The 18,600-nt window shown below is 47.5% G+C and overlaps 1 protein-coding gene across 1 annotated transcript in view; it reads left to right on the forward strand.

Moving 5' to 3' along the window:
* The window catches only part of Ep400 (E1A binding protein p400), a 101,194-nt gene that overhangs the window by 41,138 nt on the left and 41,456 nt on the right, over positions 1-18,600 (forward strand). Inside the window, exons 10-19 of the mRNA XM_051161752.1 lie at positions 60-109; positions 565-622; positions 3,036-3,125; positions 6,295-6,402; positions 7,628-7,818; positions 7,967-8,144; positions 14,946-15,082; positions 17,495-17,664; positions 18,008-18,182; positions 18,284-18,420. Coding sequence (XP_051017709.1) covers positions 60-109; positions 565-622; positions 3,036-3,125; positions 6,295-6,402; positions 7,628-7,818; positions 7,967-8,144; positions 14,946-15,082; positions 17,495-17,664; positions 18,008-18,182; positions 18,284-18,420 — 1,294 coding nt within the window. The remainder of the gene's footprint in view (positions 1-59; positions 110-564; positions 623-3,035; positions 3,126-6,294; positions 6,403-7,627; positions 7,819-7,966; positions 8,145-14,945; positions 15,083-17,494; positions 17,665-18,007; positions 18,183-18,283; positions 18,421-18,600) is intronic.

Consider the following 18,600-nt stretch of genomic DNA (forward strand, 5'->3'; position numbering starts at 1 on the left):
TTTTAAAGCATTATCTTGCTACAGCTTTGGTGAAAATACTGTATTTCTTGTCTCTTTAGGGAAAGAGTCCAGACTAAAGACATGTGATGCATCACCAGAGCACTCTGTGGTGAGTACATGGTTGTTGCTTCTAACACAGAGTGTCTTGTTACATTACCTGGAGAAGTCAGCATGCTGTGAAATCAGTCTGCTTTGAAAATACAGTGGCTCTGGGTGGTGGGAGGCAGAGGCAGGCAGATAGCTGGGTGAATTCAAAGCCATTCTGGTCTACATAGTGAGTTCAGGACAGCCAGGGCAATACAGAGAAACCTTGTTTTGAAAAACAAAACTAACAAATCAAAAAAATAAAAAGAAATCACAGTGACACTTGCTAGCTGTGTGGATCTGCACGTTTGAGAGGACGCAGTTGAGTAATAGCTGAGGGTCTACATCCCGCTCTTGTCTGTGCTGTATGTGCCACGGTGGCCCAGCAGATGCCTTGATGGTTCTCCACTGGGCACCTGCCTGCCACCATCCCGTTCTGTGTTGTTAAATTTCACATTTCTGATTTTTACTCTGTTTCAGGATCTAGGACTTTCAGGAAGGAAAAGAAAAGCTAGCACATCTTTGACTGATGATGAAGGTTTGTCCCCCAGCCCTTGCTGCCTTATTAGTGCCTTTATATAACGGGCAGAGTGTGCGCCTGTGCTGTCCTGACACACAGCTACTCTGCCTTTGTCCATGGACAAGTGTGTTCTACTGCTTGGGAAGCTTGACCTTTGTATTTATCCAGGAATATTTGGAGAGCCTGAGGGCTGCACAGAGGTGACTCAGTGCCAGGTCTGTTCATGTCCTCGAGACCCCGTAGGACGTTAGGGTAGACGATCTGCTCACTGCCCACCATAGTTACCACGCTGGGCTCTTGGGGAGGATCCCCTGTCGTGGTTAAGTGCTGGCCACATGTAACTCCAATGTGAGGGACTTGAGATGACCCTGTGTTCATGGTGTGTGACCTGTTTGCGAACAGATGTGTGCTGGCTCCTGGTTGTAGGAACAGAGGAAGAAGGCAGGGATAGGATATTAGAGGAGACACGTGACGGGGTGAGATGTAGCAGGTCCTAGGTGAGCGAGCCTCGGGGGTCTCAGCGGCGCTGTGACTTCATCGGCTCGGCTGGCAGTGTGTGACCTTCAGACTTGAGAGCTTGGGGTTTTGGTGTGGGCCGATTCTTGTTTGGGACAGCTTGGCCAGTGATGAGTGTGGTGACTGTCAGTATAAACAAAGAGGGAACGGTGGCTCACGGGCACTTGGAGTCTGGCTTGCATTGCTCTGCGCTGACATAGCAACTCGGTGCTCTTCAAAGAGCCCTTGCTTCTCCTGTTTGCTCCTCTGTCTTAGTGCTTGGTCTCTTGTTTTAGCTATTCTCCTGGGAGGCGGTCCCTCTCTGACTGTTGGCACTGAAGCTGGCAGAAGGTACAGGTGTCCTCTGGGAAGGATGTAGGCTGAGTTCTTGCCCTCCCCTCCTTGGCTGCCCATTGATGTTGGGAGGCCTGGGTGTGTTTGTCGGGGCAGCTAGCTGTGGATGGATGGCTTGAGAAAGGCTTGGGGGAGCAGATGGGTTTTGGTGGCATCTAGTCTTGAATAGTGACTTTAGATGACTTTCTTTGTAGACTATGAATGTAACTGGCTGATTTGGGGCCATCTCCTTGTTAGGGTAGTGGGTTAGTTTAGAGAAATTAAACTCAGTAGGAATTTTTTTGCCTTATAGGCATATGATGTTACTACCTTAAACTGTGTTTCTTTGAGACAGCCTTACATAGCCCCAGACTGTCCTCTGGTTGTGATGCTGTCACTCTGACAGCCGCACCCATTTACCGTTCTTTCTCCTACGCCATCTGCTCCCTTTAGTGCAGGAAAAAATGGTAGAAAGAAATTTCAAGACAGGTCTGGCTTGTCTGGTAAGGCTGTACCAGGCTGTTTATGTTTAAGACTAGATGGTGAGCGCTAGAAGCTTTGTACTGAAGAACTGAGGAGTCTGGGGTTGTGGTAGAGATAGTGGCTAGTGTGCAGGTGTGCAGGTGTGCGCGTGGGTGCGTGTGTGCGCGCGTATGTGCGTGTGTGCGCGCGCGCGCGTGTGTGCGTGCGGGTGTGTGTGTGTGCGGGTGCGTGCGGGTGCGTGTCTGCGTGTGTGTGCGTGCGCGTGTGTGCAGGTGTGTGTGTGCGGGTGTGTGCTGGTGCGTGGGTGCGCGCGCGTGTGTGTGTGTGCGGGTGTGCGTGTGTGTGCGGGTGTGCGCGTCTGCGGGTGTGTGCGCGTGTGTGTGCGGGTATGTGTGGGTGTGCGGGTGCGCGCGGGTGCGGGTGTGCGTGGGTGTGTGTGCGGGTGTGTGTGTGCGCGCGCGCGGGTGCGCATGCACACCTTTCAGAACGGGAAGGTCATGGGTGAGGAGAAGCCGGCTGAGGAACTGCTGGGGTGGGGGTGGCCAGGGTTAGGGTTTGGGCTGGCCCTCTTAACCTCTGAGATAGCCTAGTGAGGACGAGTTGTGCTTGGGGGATGCTGGAGAGTTCTTTGCAAGAGCCCTGACTCCTGTGATAGGAGAGGGGCAGGGCTCAGGGCTAAGGCTGAAGTGTGTTAGTTGGGGAGAGTTAATGGCTCTTGAAGCACTGGAGTGCTAAGGGGAGGGCGCACATTTGGTCTGGGTTGGGGCTCTTCTCTGGGGTAGGCAGTGGTGGGTCCCGAGGAAGCATGCGACCTGTGAAGTCTGTGCCTAGTTTTCTGCAGTGGGCTCTGTTAGTGGGCGGGAAGCTCGTCCGTATTGTGAGTGAGAGAGGCAGGTCTACTGCAGACGGAAGGAAACAGGCTGAAGTAAAAGGGAAAACACTCCCCATTTGTCGCTTGCTTAGCAATGGTTTTCCAGAATCAACCTGAAAAATTGAAGTATTTAATTGATTCAGTTTCTTTAATAGCTGTGTAACAGTGTTGGAGCCTAATAGTGTTTAGTAATGTTGAGAAGCTCAAGGGAAGCTTCGCCCGGCTCTGACCTGATGATAACCATTGTAGTGGAAGATGAAGAAGAGACCATCGAAGAGGAAGAAGCACTTGAAGGGCCTGTGGACCACCACACAGAGCTTTCTAATCTGGCTAAAGAAGGTAGGCTGTTGCTCTCTTCCCGAAAACACTTTATTACACATTAAACACACACACAGGAGTGTTTGAAAACAATGTCGCATACAAATGACAGCACTACTTGGGGCACTGTGCTGCCAAGTTCAAGGAAACCATCTCTGGTGTTGAGTTACGTGTGTCCTGGCGATCACAGCTTCATTAGACTCTTTGTGGTTCACTTCCTTGAACTCTGCTGTGAGTCTCCCTACCACGTGGAGACGAAGCACAGCCCCTTGACAAGTGCTGCTGTTCTGTGGTGCCTGCACACGAGCGGCTCTGCGCTTGTTCAGGTGCACAGCATGGCCGGTCAGCAGGATCATGTAGCTCACGCAGTTAGCTATGCCAAGCTGTATGCTGCGCTGGTAGCAGCTTTAGAGCTGGTGGTGAAGAGGAAGAGTTCTCTGACACTGAGCTGCATTTCTCATGTCTGTCTGTGGTTCATTTGGCTGTTAGGTTTTTGGTTTTTGCTTTTGGTTTTTCGAGACAGGGTCTCTCTGTGTAGCCTTGGCTGTCCTGGACTCACTTTGTAGACCAGGCTGGCCTCGAACTCAAAGCGATCCGCCTGCCCGAGTGCTGGGATTAAAGGCGTGCGCCACCACTACCCGGCTTTGTTTTTGTTTTTGGGTTTTTGATTTTTTATTAATTTATGTACAAGTGTTTTGTGTGCATATATAGTCCCTGCCAGAAGAAGCATTAGATCCCATTATAGACTCTTGTGGCCACCATGTGGTTGCTGGGAATTGAACTCAGGACCTCTAAAAGAGCAGACAGTGCTCTTAACCGCTGAGCCATCTCTCCAGCCCTGATGATGGTTTTTTAAAACATCCCTGACCTGGGCTGGTTTCCAGAGCAAGTGTGTGTATGAGCAGGGCAAACCGAGCCTGGCCAGGGCTGGCCGTCTAGTGGGGTTGGGTCTAATCTTTGCACTACGCTCATGGGTTGTGCACAGCACCGTCGTCTTCAGGAACCTGTTGCAGTTTTCTTCCTGGACATGGGGCGAAGTTAATTTGAGCCACTTAATGTTCTGTTTAAAAGAGATCATGTTACACTGCTTTACGAACATGGATGATGTTGCTTTTAGGGCGTTAACGGTTTTTTTCTAAGGTACTTTATGGAATCATTATATGAACACTTTCCTGTTTTATTCACTTGCATAGACGTGGAAGATATGTAGACAGAATTTTTCAAGCATGCAGAAAATTTGGGAGAAGTGCACTATAAACACAACACACCTATCTATAGACACTGTTTAGGTTTCACTTAGCTTATTCACACAGGTGTCTGTTAAACCAGTACTTTGGGTGCTGTGAGTCATGGGCGAGTGAGTTGAAGGAGGTTTTGCTAGTCTTGATGAGACAGTCTGTGATGCTGGTTTCTTTCTAAGTGTAGTTGTGTGTGCACTTGTCAAAGTATTTCTGTGTCATCGTTTGACACTTTGTCAAGCACAGATGTGGTTGTTCTCTGGAATTTCCTAAAGTGGAATATAATAAACTGTTAAATTCAAAACCTTGCAGCTCTCCATGTTAGTTTCCAGAAACTCTGGCAGGTTCATCAGCTTTGCTATCGGACTCAGCGTGTTTTCACAGTCTTGAGCGGCTGCCATGAGCTGAGGAACACACTGTTCTTCACTCATTTTCTAGTCTCAGTTGAAAAAAAGTGCTTAGCTTTAAGTAGTTCTTTTAACTTGTAAATAAAGATTTAAATTGGCTTCATTCATTTTATTTCATTGAGTGCTGTGCCTGTGTTTGTTGTACATGCGGCACATGTGTACTTATGGCTGCTGTGGCCAGTCTTTTGGGGAGCAGGTCCTCTGGACCGCAGCTGTGGGTGTCAGTCAGTTCACTACCATGTGGCAGCTGGGAATCAAACCTGACTTCTTTGCAAAAGCAACAAGTGTTCTTAACCCTGAGCCGTCCTCTCTCTCTAGCTTCTATTTATTTATTTTCAAACAGGGTCTCATAGTTTAGCCATGGCTAGACAGAAACTTGCCATGTAGACCAGGCTGACCTTGAACTCAGAAGTGAGCTCCTTCCTTTGCCTCATGAGTTCTAAGATTAAAGGTGTGTGACACTTGCCTGGTATATCCTTTTTTTCTTAATGTGAAATGTCTTTGTCAGGTCTATGTCAGCCTGGGCTACATGGTAAGACCTGGTCTGAAAAAAAAATTTTTTTTTTTTTTCTGAGACAGGGTTTCTCTGTGTAGCCTTGGCTGTCCCGGGCTCACTTTGTAGACCAGGCTGGCCTCGAACTCACAGCGATCCGCCTGCCTCTGCCTCCCGAGTGCTGGGATTAAAGGCGTGCGCCACCACGCCCGGCCCTGGTCTGAAAATGTAATTAATATTAAGAACTGGATACATGGCTCAGCAGCTGAGAGCACTGGCTGCTCTTTCAGAGGACACAGATTTGATTCCTAGCATCACCTACATGGCAGCATCTGTATTCCAGTTCTGAGGATCCAGTGCTCTCTTCTGGCCTCTGTGGGCACCAGACCTGCACTTGATGCAGACATAAATATATGCAAAACACACATATAAAATAAATAAATCTTAAAAATGTTAATTCTAATAAATCTAACTGAAAAAATATTTAGACTTCTTATTAATTATAGGCATTTAGTTTTGGGGAAAAAGAAATGTACTTTTAGAATTTGCAAGTTGTAAATTTCTTCTTTTAATTTATTTAACTTTTACTTATATTCATTGGTGCGAGGGTGTCAGATCCTCTGCAACTAAAGTTACAGACTGTTGTGAGCTGCCATGTGGGTACTGGAAATTGAACTCAGGACTTCTGGAAGAGCAGCCAGTGCTTTTAGCCACTGAGCCATCTCTCCAAACATGAAAGTTGTAAATTTCTAATCTAAAAACTCAGAATCCAAAGTGCTTTGAAATCCAAAACTGTGAGAAAAAATGTTGTTCTGAAGTTTCAAATTTTAGATAGTGGGTTTTCAGATATGTGCTAGTTGACTATATGTACATGGTCTCTAGTCATGTTGGCCAAGCAATGCCAGCCTACACCTACTGTTTCAGGGAGAGAGATGCATGTGACAAGCTACCCATCCAGTTTTTTTGCTGTGCCTTTCTGAGTGATTTTCTTTTTCTTGGCAGCTAAATTACACTTACAAAATGACCCTGTTTGTCCCTCTCACTCCTTGCAGCTGAATTGCCCTTAATTGACTTGATGAAGCTGTATGAAGGGGCCTTTCTGCCGACTTTCCAGTGGCCGCAGCCTGAGCCTGGTCATGAAGAGTCAAGCGGGGAAGAAGGTATGTTTTTAGTGTTGTAAAGAATGCAGGTTTAGGGGCTGGAGAGATGGCTTAGTGGTTAAGAGCACTGCCTGCTCTTCCATAGGACCCAGGTTCAATTCCCAGCACCCGCATGACAGCTCACAATGGTCTTTGACTCCAAGATCTGACACCCTCACACCAGTACACATAAATTAAATAAAATATTAAGGGGGGGGGGGGAAGCGGGTTTAAGGTGAAAGCCAAAGCAAAGACTTAAAAGAGGTAAAAAGTTGGAAATACTGGCCCAAGAACAGGTTGTTCAGTCTGTGTGACTTGTGGCAGGGGCTTTGGGTTTGGATAGGATAATGCTTGTGTGTAACTGTAAACAAAGAGTAAAAGAATATGAGCCGCGGGGGGGGGGGGGGGGATGTGTTTTATATGTAGTTTCCTTATTGAATAAGCTTCAGGGTTTGTGTTTGTTTTATTTTGGTTTGGGGTTTTAAGGTTTGTTTGCTTGCTTTTGGCTGGATCCCCCAAGATAGGATTTCTCTGTGCAACCTTGGCTGTCCTGTAACTCTCTTGGTAGACGAGGCTGGCCTGGAATTCCTGCCTGCCTGCCTCTGCACCCCTCCCAGCCCCCATTACTGTTTCTAGGATTAAAAGCATGCCCACCACCGCCTGGCAAATTCTGTGTTTTTTACTTCTTGTATTTATCAGAGCAGTGGTGAGTTGGAAAGCAGGTAGAAATGTGTCTTCCTAGCATCTCCTTGTTTGTCCAGCAGGTGCTGTGCTTGTTTATTAACTTGCAGGTTTTTAATGCACAGACGTGTGACTCGTCCTTCCTCACTCTGACTCTTCTGCTTACTAGACAGGTGGAAGCATGTGAGAGGGAAGACAGGGTACGTGGGGCCGTGAAGGGGTGAGGCCATTGCCAGAGCACCTCCTAGGGAGGTCAGGCCCTTTCACAGTCCCCTTCCACAGCAAGGGTCACAGACAAGGCTGTCCATTAACCTGCGGTGACTGTAACTTGGTCCATGTCACTGTCCTTGAGTCACAGAGCATCTCCTGGACACCAGGCTAGAGCAGCCATGCTGTGAGTCCCAGGTAGAGTTGATTATGTTGTTTGCTGGAGTCAGTCATATGCAGATAGCATGATGGTGTGTGAGAAGGACAGACAGTCGGTCTTCTCTCACCCTTCTTCTGTGTTGACATTCATAACACTCAGCAGTCCTAGCTGTCGCTGTCTCCCTTACTGTTGTTGCAGATGTGGAAGACTGTCCTGGCGATAGGGACAGCCGGAGGGATGCAGTTCTCATCGACTCTCTCTTTATCATGGACCAGTTTAAAGCTGCAGAGAGAATGGGCCTGGGGAAAGCCAACACCAAGGACATCACAGAAGTTACTGCTGTGGCTGAAGCCATCCTCCCTAAGGGCAGTGCCCGGGTCACAACTTCGGTGAGGAAAGCTTTTCCTGCCTCCCAACAGGCTTCACAGAAATTGCTAGAAAAGGCAGTTCTTGCTGTCTTTAGGCTTTGTAAATCACTTGGGCTCTGAGAAAGTGTGCCAGTTAGTCATGATTCGGCTGGTGTGTCTGTCACTGTAGGTGAAGTTCAGCGCTCCATCTTTGCTATATGGTGCTCTTCGAGACTATCAGAAGATAGGCCTTGACTGGTTGGCCAAGCTGTACCGGAAGAATCTCAATGGCATTTTAGCTGATGAAGCTGGGCTTGGGAAAACTGTACAGATCATTGCTTTTTTTGCTCACCTTGCCTGTAATGAAGGTAAGAGTCTCTCAGTCTCCACTAGCAGCATGTGCTGGATCTGAGGGAGGAGACTTTGTCAACCTCTTCTGCTCCCCGTCCTTTACCTGAGCCAGGAAATGACTTTCTTTTTTAATTTTTTATTTATTTTTACTCTTCTACATTACATTGTGACTGCATTTCCCTTCCCTCCATTTATATCTCTCAGTTCCTAACCCAACCTTCCTTTCCCCCCAGATCCACTTACCTTTCTCAGAAAGAAAGAAAGAAAAAAGAAAAGAAAAAAGAGCAAGCATTCTAGGGATATCCATAGCCAGGCATGGCCTTTAATCCCAGCACTCAGGAGGCAGAGGCAGGTGGCTCTCTGTGAGTTAGAGGCCAGCCTGGTCTACAAAGTGAGTCCAGGACAGCCAGGGCTACGCAGAGAAACCCTGTCTCCGAAAGAAAGGAAGGAGAGAGAGAGAGACCCGGCATAAGCTCTCAAATCAAGGCTGGACAAGGCAACCAAGTGCAGGCCAAAGAGTCAGAGACACCACCACTCCCACTGTTGGCAGTGCCATAAGAACAAGCTACACAGTCATAATGTATATGCAGAGGACCTGGCTCTGACCTATACAGGGTCCATGTTCGTTGCTTCAGTCTCTGGGAGCCATTATGAGCCCTGCTTAGTTGACTCTGTGGCCCATGTTCCTGTGGTACCCTTCACTCCTCTCCCTCCTACCATCCTTCCTCCCCCTCTTGTGTGTGGGCTCCCTGGCTCTGCCTAGTGTTTGGCTGTGGGTCTCTGCAACTGCTTCTGTTATTTGTGGGTGACATATCTCTGATGACAGTTGGGCTGGGCACCGACCTCAGTATAGCAGAATATCATTGGGAATCATTCATTGACCTTTTTTTTTTTTTGGCCAGTTGTGTGTGCTTCTGTCCTGGGCTGACCGGCCTCTAGCTCCTGGCCATCCACACAGTGTCAGGCATGGGCTTCAGGATCCTTCTTTGTTGTGGGCCTCAAGTTGGACTTGTGGGGTTGGCCACTCCCACAAGTTCTGTGCCTCCACTACCCCAGCACATGATGCAGACAGAACAAACTGCAGGTTGAAGGCTTTGTGGCGGGGCTGATGTCCCAGTCTCACGCCAGGAACCTTGTGTGATGATAGAAGGTCGTTTGGGGTTCCGTATCCCCATTACTTGGAGACTTCACTAGGGTCATTCTTGTGGGTTCCTGTGGCTTACCACTGAACCAGGTTTCTGCATCACTCCTCAAATACCCCCAGTTCTAGTCATCTCTTTGCGTCACTCCCGGCCCAACTGGACCCTCCTGTTCCTATCCCTATTTGCCCCCGGTCCTCCCACAAAATCCTATTTCATTTCCCCTTCCCAGGGACATCCATGTGTCTCCCCTTGAGCCCTCCATGTTACTGTACTTTCTGGAGTATAAGACGACCCCAGCTTTTCTAGTTAAAATACAGACTTTGGAATATTCTCACTGTATAAGACCACCCCTCTTCTAAGGCGCACCCCGTGCAGCAGACTCGGGCATGTGTCTATTTGCAGGCAGGGCACAGACAGCCAGGCACTTTATTAAATGCTGGCAGGCAGCCAGTGCCAGCCTACACTGCCCCTTTAAGGTGTGTTCCACACTCAGCCCTCTGAGTTGAATGGGTGGGTTCTGGTGGAGAGCCAGTCCATGCTCATGTTTTCCTCCTTAAGGTACAGGAAGATGTGTGTATTGCTCCTCCCTGCTTTACAACCTGACCCACCCCCACTTCCCCCACCCTCCTCACCCCCCTCAACCCTGCACAGAGCAGGATATTGGCTGTGGGACCCCCCACTATATGCGCCGGCAGCAAACTGCAGGTAAGTACGACCTCAGACTTTGGCACAGATTTTTCGTGCTTAAAAAGTCATCTTATATGCAGGAAAATACAAGACTTAGCTCGTCTGGATCTGTGTATTGCAGCATGATAATCCTTTACCTAACAACTAATGTCCACTTAGAAGTGAGTATGTGCCATGTTTGTCTTTCTGGGTCTGGGCTACCTCACTCAGGTTGATTTTTTTTTTTTTTTTTCCCCCCCTGTCACCCACTGATTCTATTCATTTGCCTACAAATTTCATGATGTCATAGGGGGTTTTGTTTGTTTGTTTGTTTTTGGTGTGGTTTTTTTTGGGGGGGGTTGTTTTTTTGTTGTTGTTTTGTTGGTTTTTTGTTTTTTGTTTTTGTTTGTTTTGTTTTCTTTTTCAAGACAGGATTTCTCTGTGTAGCCTTGACTATCCTGGACTCGCTTTATGGACCAGGCTGGCCTTGAACTCAGTGATCCGTCTGCCTCTGCCTCCCAAGTGCTGAGATTAAAGGTGTGCGCCGCCACGCCCGGCGATGTCATTGTTCTGTAACAGCTCAGTAATGCTTCTTTGGAAACGTGCCACATTATCTTTGTCTGTTCTTCAGTTGGGGGACATCGGGTTGTTTCCAGTTTCTTACTATTATGAATAAAGCTGCAGCAAACATGACTAAGCACATGTCCTGTGCTAGGATAGAGCATCCCAGGAAGAAGTGGTGTAGCTGGGCCTGGAGGTAGATCAGTTCCCACCTTTCTGAAGACCTGCCAGATTGATTTCCATAGTGGCTGCACAAGTTTGCTCCCCACCAGCAATGGAGGAGTGTTCCCCTTATCCACACCCCTCCTCGCCAGCATGTGCTGCATCTTTGTGACTGTTGTAAAATGGAGTCTCAGAGTGGTTTTGATTTGCATTTCCCTGATGTCTACGAATGCTGAACATTTCCTTAATTGTTTCTCAGTCTTTAAGACAGGGTTTCTCTGTGTGGCCTTGGCTGTCATGGAACTCACTATATAAGACCAGGCTGGCCTCGAACTCACAGTGATCCACCTGCCTCTGCCTCCCGAGTGCTGGGATCAAAGGCGTGCGCTGCCACACCCTGCTTGTTGTTGTTTTAATATGAAGTTGGACATTGTCCTTTCAAGACAAAGAATTATGTTGGAATTTTGATGGAGAGTGCATTGAATCTGTGAATTGCTTTTGGTAGGATGTCCGTTTTTGCTATATAAATCTTACCTGTCCATGAGATCTTTCCATCTTGTGATAATCTTCAGTTTCATCCTTCAAAGATTTGAAGGTTTTGCCATACAGGTCTTGCTTGGTTAGAGTTGCCCCGAGAGACTTTAAACTATCTGTGCCTGTGATGAAGGGCGTTGCTTCCCTGGTTTCTTTCTCAGTTCGTTTGTCATTTCTGTATATGAGGGCTACTGATTTTTGAGGGGTGGGTGTTGGGGTAAGGGTTAATTTTGTATCTAGCCACATCATTAAAGGTGTTTATTAGCTGTAGGAGTTCGCTGGTAGGATTTTTGGGGTGACTTATGTATACTATGATGTCATCTGCAAATAAAACACTTTGACTTCTTCCTTTCCAATTTGTTATCCCCTCAGTCTCCTTCAGTTGTCTTATTGCTCCAGCTAGAATTTCAATTACTATATTGGAAAGAGTGGACATCATTGTCTTGTTCCTGATTTTAGTGGAATTACTTTTGAGTTTCTCTCCATTTGCCTTGGTGTTGGCTATTGGCTTGCTGCGTGTAGCCTTTATTATGTTTTGGTATGTCCCTTTTATCCCTAACCTCTCCATGAAGGGAGTGCTTCTTTCTATTTTTTGGCCTAGTGTCTCTGTGTCTTCTGTCTCCTCCCCCTCCCCTCCTTCTCCCCTTGCCTTTCTTCCTCTCTTCTTCCCCCTCTTTTTAAAAAAAGGCTTATTTGTTGTGTGTATGAGTACATTGTCTTCATGCTCACCAGAAGAGGGCACTAGATTATCACAGACAGTTGTTGAAAACCATGTGGCTGCTGGGAATTGAAGTCAAGACCTCTGGAAGAGCAGCCAGTGCTCTTAACTGCTGAGCCATCTCTCCAGCCCCACTTCCTTTCTTTCAATAGGGTCTCCTACATGGGCCTGGCTGTCCTGGAATTCACTATGTAGACAAGCCTTGAACTCAAAGAGATCCACTTGCTTCTGCCTCCCAAGTGTCGGGATTAAAGACATGTACATCATACCCTGCTGGTATTGTCATTCCTTAAATACAGTTCTAAAAAGTAGATTCACGCTGGGCGTGGTGGGCACTCTGGGAGGCAGAGGCAGGCGGATTGCTGTGAGTTCCAGGCCAGCCTGGTCTACAAAGTGAGTCCAGGGCAGCCAAGGCTATATCGTGAAACTCTGTCTTAAAAAAAACAAAAACAAAACATAGATTCGTGTATATAGTTAATTCAAGATGAAAAAAATATTCTGCCTTTTTTATTATTTAAGAGAAAAGGGTGCTAAATATTTTACTATATTAAAAGTCTATCCTATCTTCAGGAGACATGTTCTCAGACCCCAGCAGGTGCTAAAATCCTGGACTATGCTATATTTCATCTTAAGTTCAGAACTTTTACTGAAAATAAGCATATAATAACCTCTCTTTGACATGCCCAAAATGCCAGATTCAGTGTCACTTGAAGAAGCCCTGCTGTACCTCGACCATGGATCTGATAACCAGTGTTTCATCAGGTGGTGCAGACAGGTGGCATGTACAGACAGTGTGGATAGAATGGACAAAGGGATTGCACTATTTTTCAGTATACAAATTAAAATTTATGAATTGTTATTTCTAGAATTTTCCAATTAAAGTTTAAGGAAATGGTTGACTACATGTTATTAAAATTTTGGGTTTTCCTATGAACTTCATAGTTAGAAAGATTGTCTATTTAAAAAAAAAAAGGTTGTCTATACTTTTTAGTTTTTCAAGACAGGGTTTCTCTGTGTTATCTTCGCTGTCCTGCACTCACTTTGTAGACCATGCTGGCCTTGAACTCACAGTGCTCCATCTGCCTCTGCCTCCCAAGTGTGCCACCATGCCTGGCTGTCTATACTTCTAAAGTAGAAGTCTTAATGTTATTAATTGTGAGGGAATGAGTAGTTGAATTCAAATCGTCTTTTGGGAATGACAGGTACACAGACCTACAGGGAGGAATGTCAGGAAGGACAAGGAAGCCCATCACCCTGTGTGTGAGGGAACCAGGTTCCTAGAGCCATGGATGTGCAGCTGGAGTGCAGTGGACTGGCACAGCTGGAGAGGTGGTAGATGTCCCTGTGGAGGGAGGGCTGAGGTCCTTGTGCAGTGTGACTGCTTCAGCTAGAGGGGAGCATCGCTGCGCGCCTGGGTTGGGAGGCTCGTCCACTTTTGTGATGGCTGCTGAGGCTCTGTGAGGAGTCTGGTGTGCAGAGTGTCACGTGGCTTGCCTCGGGGACGGACGCCTGTGTGAGAGGAGGAGGAGCTAGCTAACTTGCCCTCCTTGTTCTGCCTGGCCCCTGGGAGTAACAGTAGATGCTCTTTCCTAGTGTCCTGTCGTCTTCCATCTCTCTAGTCCAAATTAATGCCTGTTGGCCTCAACCTTGTCCTAGATAACCACTGGTCCTCCACAAACAGTATGTATTAATTAATTAATTAATTGTTTTTTTGGGTGGCTTTTGGTTTTTGGAGAACGGGTCTCTGTGTGTAGTCTTGGCTGTCCTGGACTTGCTTTGTAGACCAGGCTGGCCTCGGACTCGCAGCGATCTGCCTGCCTCTGCCTCCCCAGGCATGTGTCACCACACCCGGCCTTTGTTTTGATTTTAAAGAAGAAAATAGAGTTGGAGATGGTCCAGTGGGTGGGTATACTTTGCCTTGAAGCCTAAAGACCTGAATTCAGTAGAGAACTGACTCCTGCCGTCGTCCTCTCACCTCCTCGTTCCTGCTGTGCTGTGTCCACTGGGGCCAGCGACTAGACCCTCCTGCAGCTGAAGATACAGGCAGCTGTGAGCTACCTGAAGCATGTGCTGGGACTCAGACTTGGTCCTCTGAAAAAGCCGTCTCTTGAGTCCGGTGTTGAGAGAGATCCTGGCTTGATCCGTAGCATCACTGCCAATAAGGGAGGAAAAGGTTTATTGATTTCTGCTAAGTGTTTTTCTCTGAAACTTCCGTTGTTAATGGTAGTTCATTTTTCTTTTGAGCAGTTTCTTTTCAGAACCAGTAGCAATTCTTCAGCCATGGCTGCAGATACATGAAATGCAGCTATGTCTTAAAATAGCCATTTCTGTCTTTGACCCTATGTGCACTCATTTCATTTAAGTTTTGCTTTCTGAGTTATGCTTACTGACATTAGAATGCAGTGTTCAGGCAGAGTTTGGTCACTGGGTAAACTGAATATGTTCCTGCTAGAAGTGGGTACCTAAGGACGTGCCTGTCTGTCTGGGATTATGGGCTGCTTGCTACTTACTGGGGAGGATAAATCAGGGCCTGAGGTCCAAGTCAGCAACCTTCTTGTTTTGGGGAGTTGGCTTGCCAAAGAAAATGGTTGTTGTTGTAGTTAGTTAGTTAGTTAGTTAGTTAGTTAGTTAGTTGTCTGAGATAAGGTCTCACTGTATAGCTTTGGCTGACGTAGAACTCATAACACTCTCCCTGCCAGTGCCTCCTGCGTGCTGGGATTAAAGGCGTGCACCTCCACTCCAGGCTTAGACAAGAGTTTTTCCCGGGCTCATGACGGAAGTTCATATGGTTGTTAGTGGGTCCTGGTTTTATTTGCGTTTATTCTTTCGGCGGTGTTGTGGAGAGCCTGCCTGACCCCTGTCGTAGTGCAGCAGAGGCACACTTGCTCCTGCTATGTGTAGTGCAGTGACACTGGAGGATGGTAACAACGCTTCCCTTGGTTTCTGCTTTCTCTGGGGGCCATGTACTTAATAAGCTTCTGATCAAACTCAGCTTTAGGTACCTGGATCTCACACATTTTTTTTTTCTTTTACAGGTAATTGGGGCCCTCATCTTGTCGTCATGAGGAGCTGTAACATACTCAAGTGGGAACTTGAGTTGAAACGCTGGTGTCCTGGCCTCAAAATTCTTGCTTATGTTGGGAGCCACAGAGAACTCAAAGCAAAGAGACAGGTAGTGCCACTCTACCGCCACGCCACGGCCCTCTCTCCTCCTCTCTTTAGCAGAGCTGGGGGATGCAGCCAGGTTCACAGGTCCTAGGCAAGAGTTGTACCAATGAACTCTGCCCGTAGCTAAGCTTCTTTTAAACATGATACACAGGGGCCAAAGAGATGGTACAGCAGTTTAAAAAGCACTTGCCACACAAGCCGGACAACCTAGTCTTGATCCCTAGAAGCCATATGAAGGTATACAGGGGAGGTCCAATTCCACAACGTTGTCCTCTGACCCCTACACACACACCTACACAGACATTCCTCACACATGCCCGACAATAATAATTAAGCATGAAATAAAGCTAAACATGTTCGCTTTTGCTAACATAGACCCTCCCTACGGTGGCTTTAGGCATTCTATCCTCTTGCGTCAGCCGCTTGGCTGTGCTGAATACGATCACCTGCTGCTTAATGTGATCGCTGCTCAGCAGTGACCAGGCTGGTACTTGGTTCTAGGATTTGAGCGTCTTGAAACAGAGAGGACACAAGGTGGACGCCCAGCTCCCATTTTACATCAGAGTTACAGATGTAATAGCGTGCTTTCTTGTTTTTGTTGTGTTGTTTTGTTTTGTTTTTTCAAGACAGGGTTTCTCTGTGGAGCCTTAGTTGTCTTGGACTCACTTTGTAGACCAGAGATACGCCTGCCTCACTGAGTGCTGGGATCACGTGCTTTCTTGACATGTGAGGGCCATGAGTTCAGTTCCCAGCACTGAAAGGAGAATAGTTCAGAGCTGAGTTCTTGTCTGCAGAAAGAACGCGTTGCTTCCTACCTCAAGACTCTGCTGATTTTCACAAGCTTAATGGAGTGTGTGGTGAATGATTTCTGTATGATTTGTCTGGATTATTCACAGAAATATTTGTGACAGATACAAGTTTCCTTGGTCCCTACTACTTAATAGTGCCAGGTCCCAGGTGAAAGTGTATAGATCAGTTTCTATCATTTGATTGCTGCCTGACATTATTTATGTCAAGTAAAATTTACTAAGGGTGAGTCTTGAGGTACATTTTCTCTTTTACCATCTGTTTTAGTGTTTTTCTCCTGCTATAAAAATATAAACAACTGCCCCCTGCCCCAAACCACCACAGAAAAGATAATTATAAAGAGCAGAAATGTGTTGCTTGGAGTTTTAGAGATGAGAAGCCTAAGGCCACGTTCCTGATAGGCTTGGCACCTGGGGAGGCCTGGGCAGTGTAAGATGGTAGATTTCTTGTCATGTGCTTACATGGTGGAGGGTAGAGACGCAGAAGTGCTTCCACTTCGCCCTTTGCCAGCCTTTCATAAAACAACGGGCGCATTCTCTTGGGACAGGGAAGGACTAACTCAGTGATGCCACACTGGGGATCCAGGTCACCATGACACTTAGGGGAATGCGTTGGAGCACAGCCCACCCTCCAGCTGGCTTTAAGAATCCCGCTGCAGTTAGCTACAATATAGATATCTGCCTAACTACACTTTTGGCAACTTTATTGGGTTCTTTTTCCTACCTCCCTACACTGCCTCTATATAGCCCTTCCGACCCCCAACACTAGGTAGGAGAAAAAGAACACTGATGTCGTTAGACTGCTTCCTGCAGATGAGGGGCATCAAGCCCCACAGGGCCAGTGTCTCCAGCCAGCAGACTGCCAGCAAACTGCCAGCAAAAGCAACAGCAGGGCCACCACAGGTCCACTCAGGGTTCTGGCATTTTATATTCTCTCAAGCGTCCCCAGAATTCCAAATGTAAACTATCTTCAGCTGGCAAAATCACAATTTATAGTCAGCTGCTGAGGACAACCAGAAGCAGCCCATATCCCACACCTGTGATTAAAACAAAAACGAATCCAGCCAGGCGGTGGTGGCACACGCCTGTAATCCTAGCACTCGGGAGGCAGAGGCAGGGGGATCTCTGAATTCGAGGACAGCCTGGTTTACAGAGCAAGTCCAGGACAGCCAGGGCTGCCCAGAGAAACCCTGTCTTGAAAAACCAAACCAAACCAAACCAAACCGAAAAAAACAAACCAAATTCACATAACATTACTGGATTTTTTAAGAAACGCAGATTTTCACAACACACCTGCATGTTTTTCCTTCCTTGATTAGATTATACACTGTAAAAGCCAGGGTCTTCTCTGGTGATCTGTTTTCAGATAATACCTAGTACCTCTAAAGCAGCCTGATCTGCCAACGAAGTCAGTCAGGCTCTAGGTGAACAGAGAACCTTGGGAATTTTTCTTGGGGTTGTTGTGAAGAATGGGCTGCATTGCTGGTGATGTGTACAGCGCCTGAGTGTGGGAAAGACTGTAAGAAGAAACAGAGCCTACACCTGAGCCTGGCCGCCCAGCTGTGGTCTATGACGGTTGCAGGAGAGACGGGCTTCTTTGTGTATTGCAGGAGTGGACGGAGCCCAACAGCTTCCACATCTGCATCACGTCCTATAAGCAGTTCTTCAGAGGCTACACTGCCTTCTCAAGGCTGCACTGGAAGTGCCTTGTCATTGACGAAATGCAGCGGGTGAAGGGCATGACTGAGCGCCACTGGGAAGCTATCTTCAAGCTGCAGAGGTCTGACCATACTCAAGTGTTCTGTCCTCTCCAAATCTCCACGTGTTCTTACCTAAGGATTCTTCTTAAAGACATTTCCCTCTTTGCCACAGCATGCTGGATGTGAGAGACACAGAGTCCCTTTGTTCAGTCCTTTTCTTAGAGCCAGGGTCTCACTATGTAGTCTTGGCTGCCTCGGACCCATGTTTCCTTCCCTGAGTGCTGTGCGTGCCACTGTGCCTGTCTGTTCCCTGAAGACAGAGAGAGTTTCTGTCCCCGCCTTCCTCGACACCCTGCCATAGAGAACAGTTGTGCAGCCTCCTTGTGTGTTTCAGGGTTCCCACCTTTCCCCGTTTGTTTGTAGCCAGCAGCGCCTGCTCCTGATTGACGTGCCTCTGCATAACACTTTCCTGGAGCTCTGGACCATGGTGCACTTTCTCATTCCTGGGATCTCCCGGCCGTACCTGAGCTTCCCTCTGAGAGGCCCCAATGAGGAGAACCAGGATTACTATCACAAGATGGTCATAAGATTACACAGGGTACGTTCGCCTCTGTGGCGACAGCTGACTCAGTTAAAACATGTCTGCCTTCTGGTAAATACACCAGGGCATATAGGAGAGAAAAAAATTATTTTCTCCAGGTCACACAACCATTTATTTTGAGGAGAACCAAGAGAGATGTGGAGAAACAGCTGACCAGGAAGTATGAACATGTTCTGAAGTGCCGCCTTTCCAGTCGGCAGAAGGCCTTGTACGAGGATGTCATCCTACAGCCTCGGTAAGTGCTGGTTTGCCCGCCCGGCCCTCAGCAGTGACAAGCAGGTACACACTGTGGCCTCAGTAAGCATGCCTGTCAGCGAGGCCAGCAGGAGCTCTGCTGTCTCCAGAACATCCCCTCTTCCTTCCTGTTTACTCCGCCGTTAGAGATGCTTCCCTTGCACACCTGCGTGGTGTAGCC

The sequence above is a fragment of the Acomys russatus genome, chromosome 19, assembly GCF_903995435.1.
Source record: "Acomys russatus chromosome 19, mAcoRus1.1, whole genome shotgun sequence".
NCBI classification, from domain to species: Eukaryota; Metazoa; Chordata; class Mammalia; order Rodentia; family Muridae; genus Acomys; species Acomys russatus.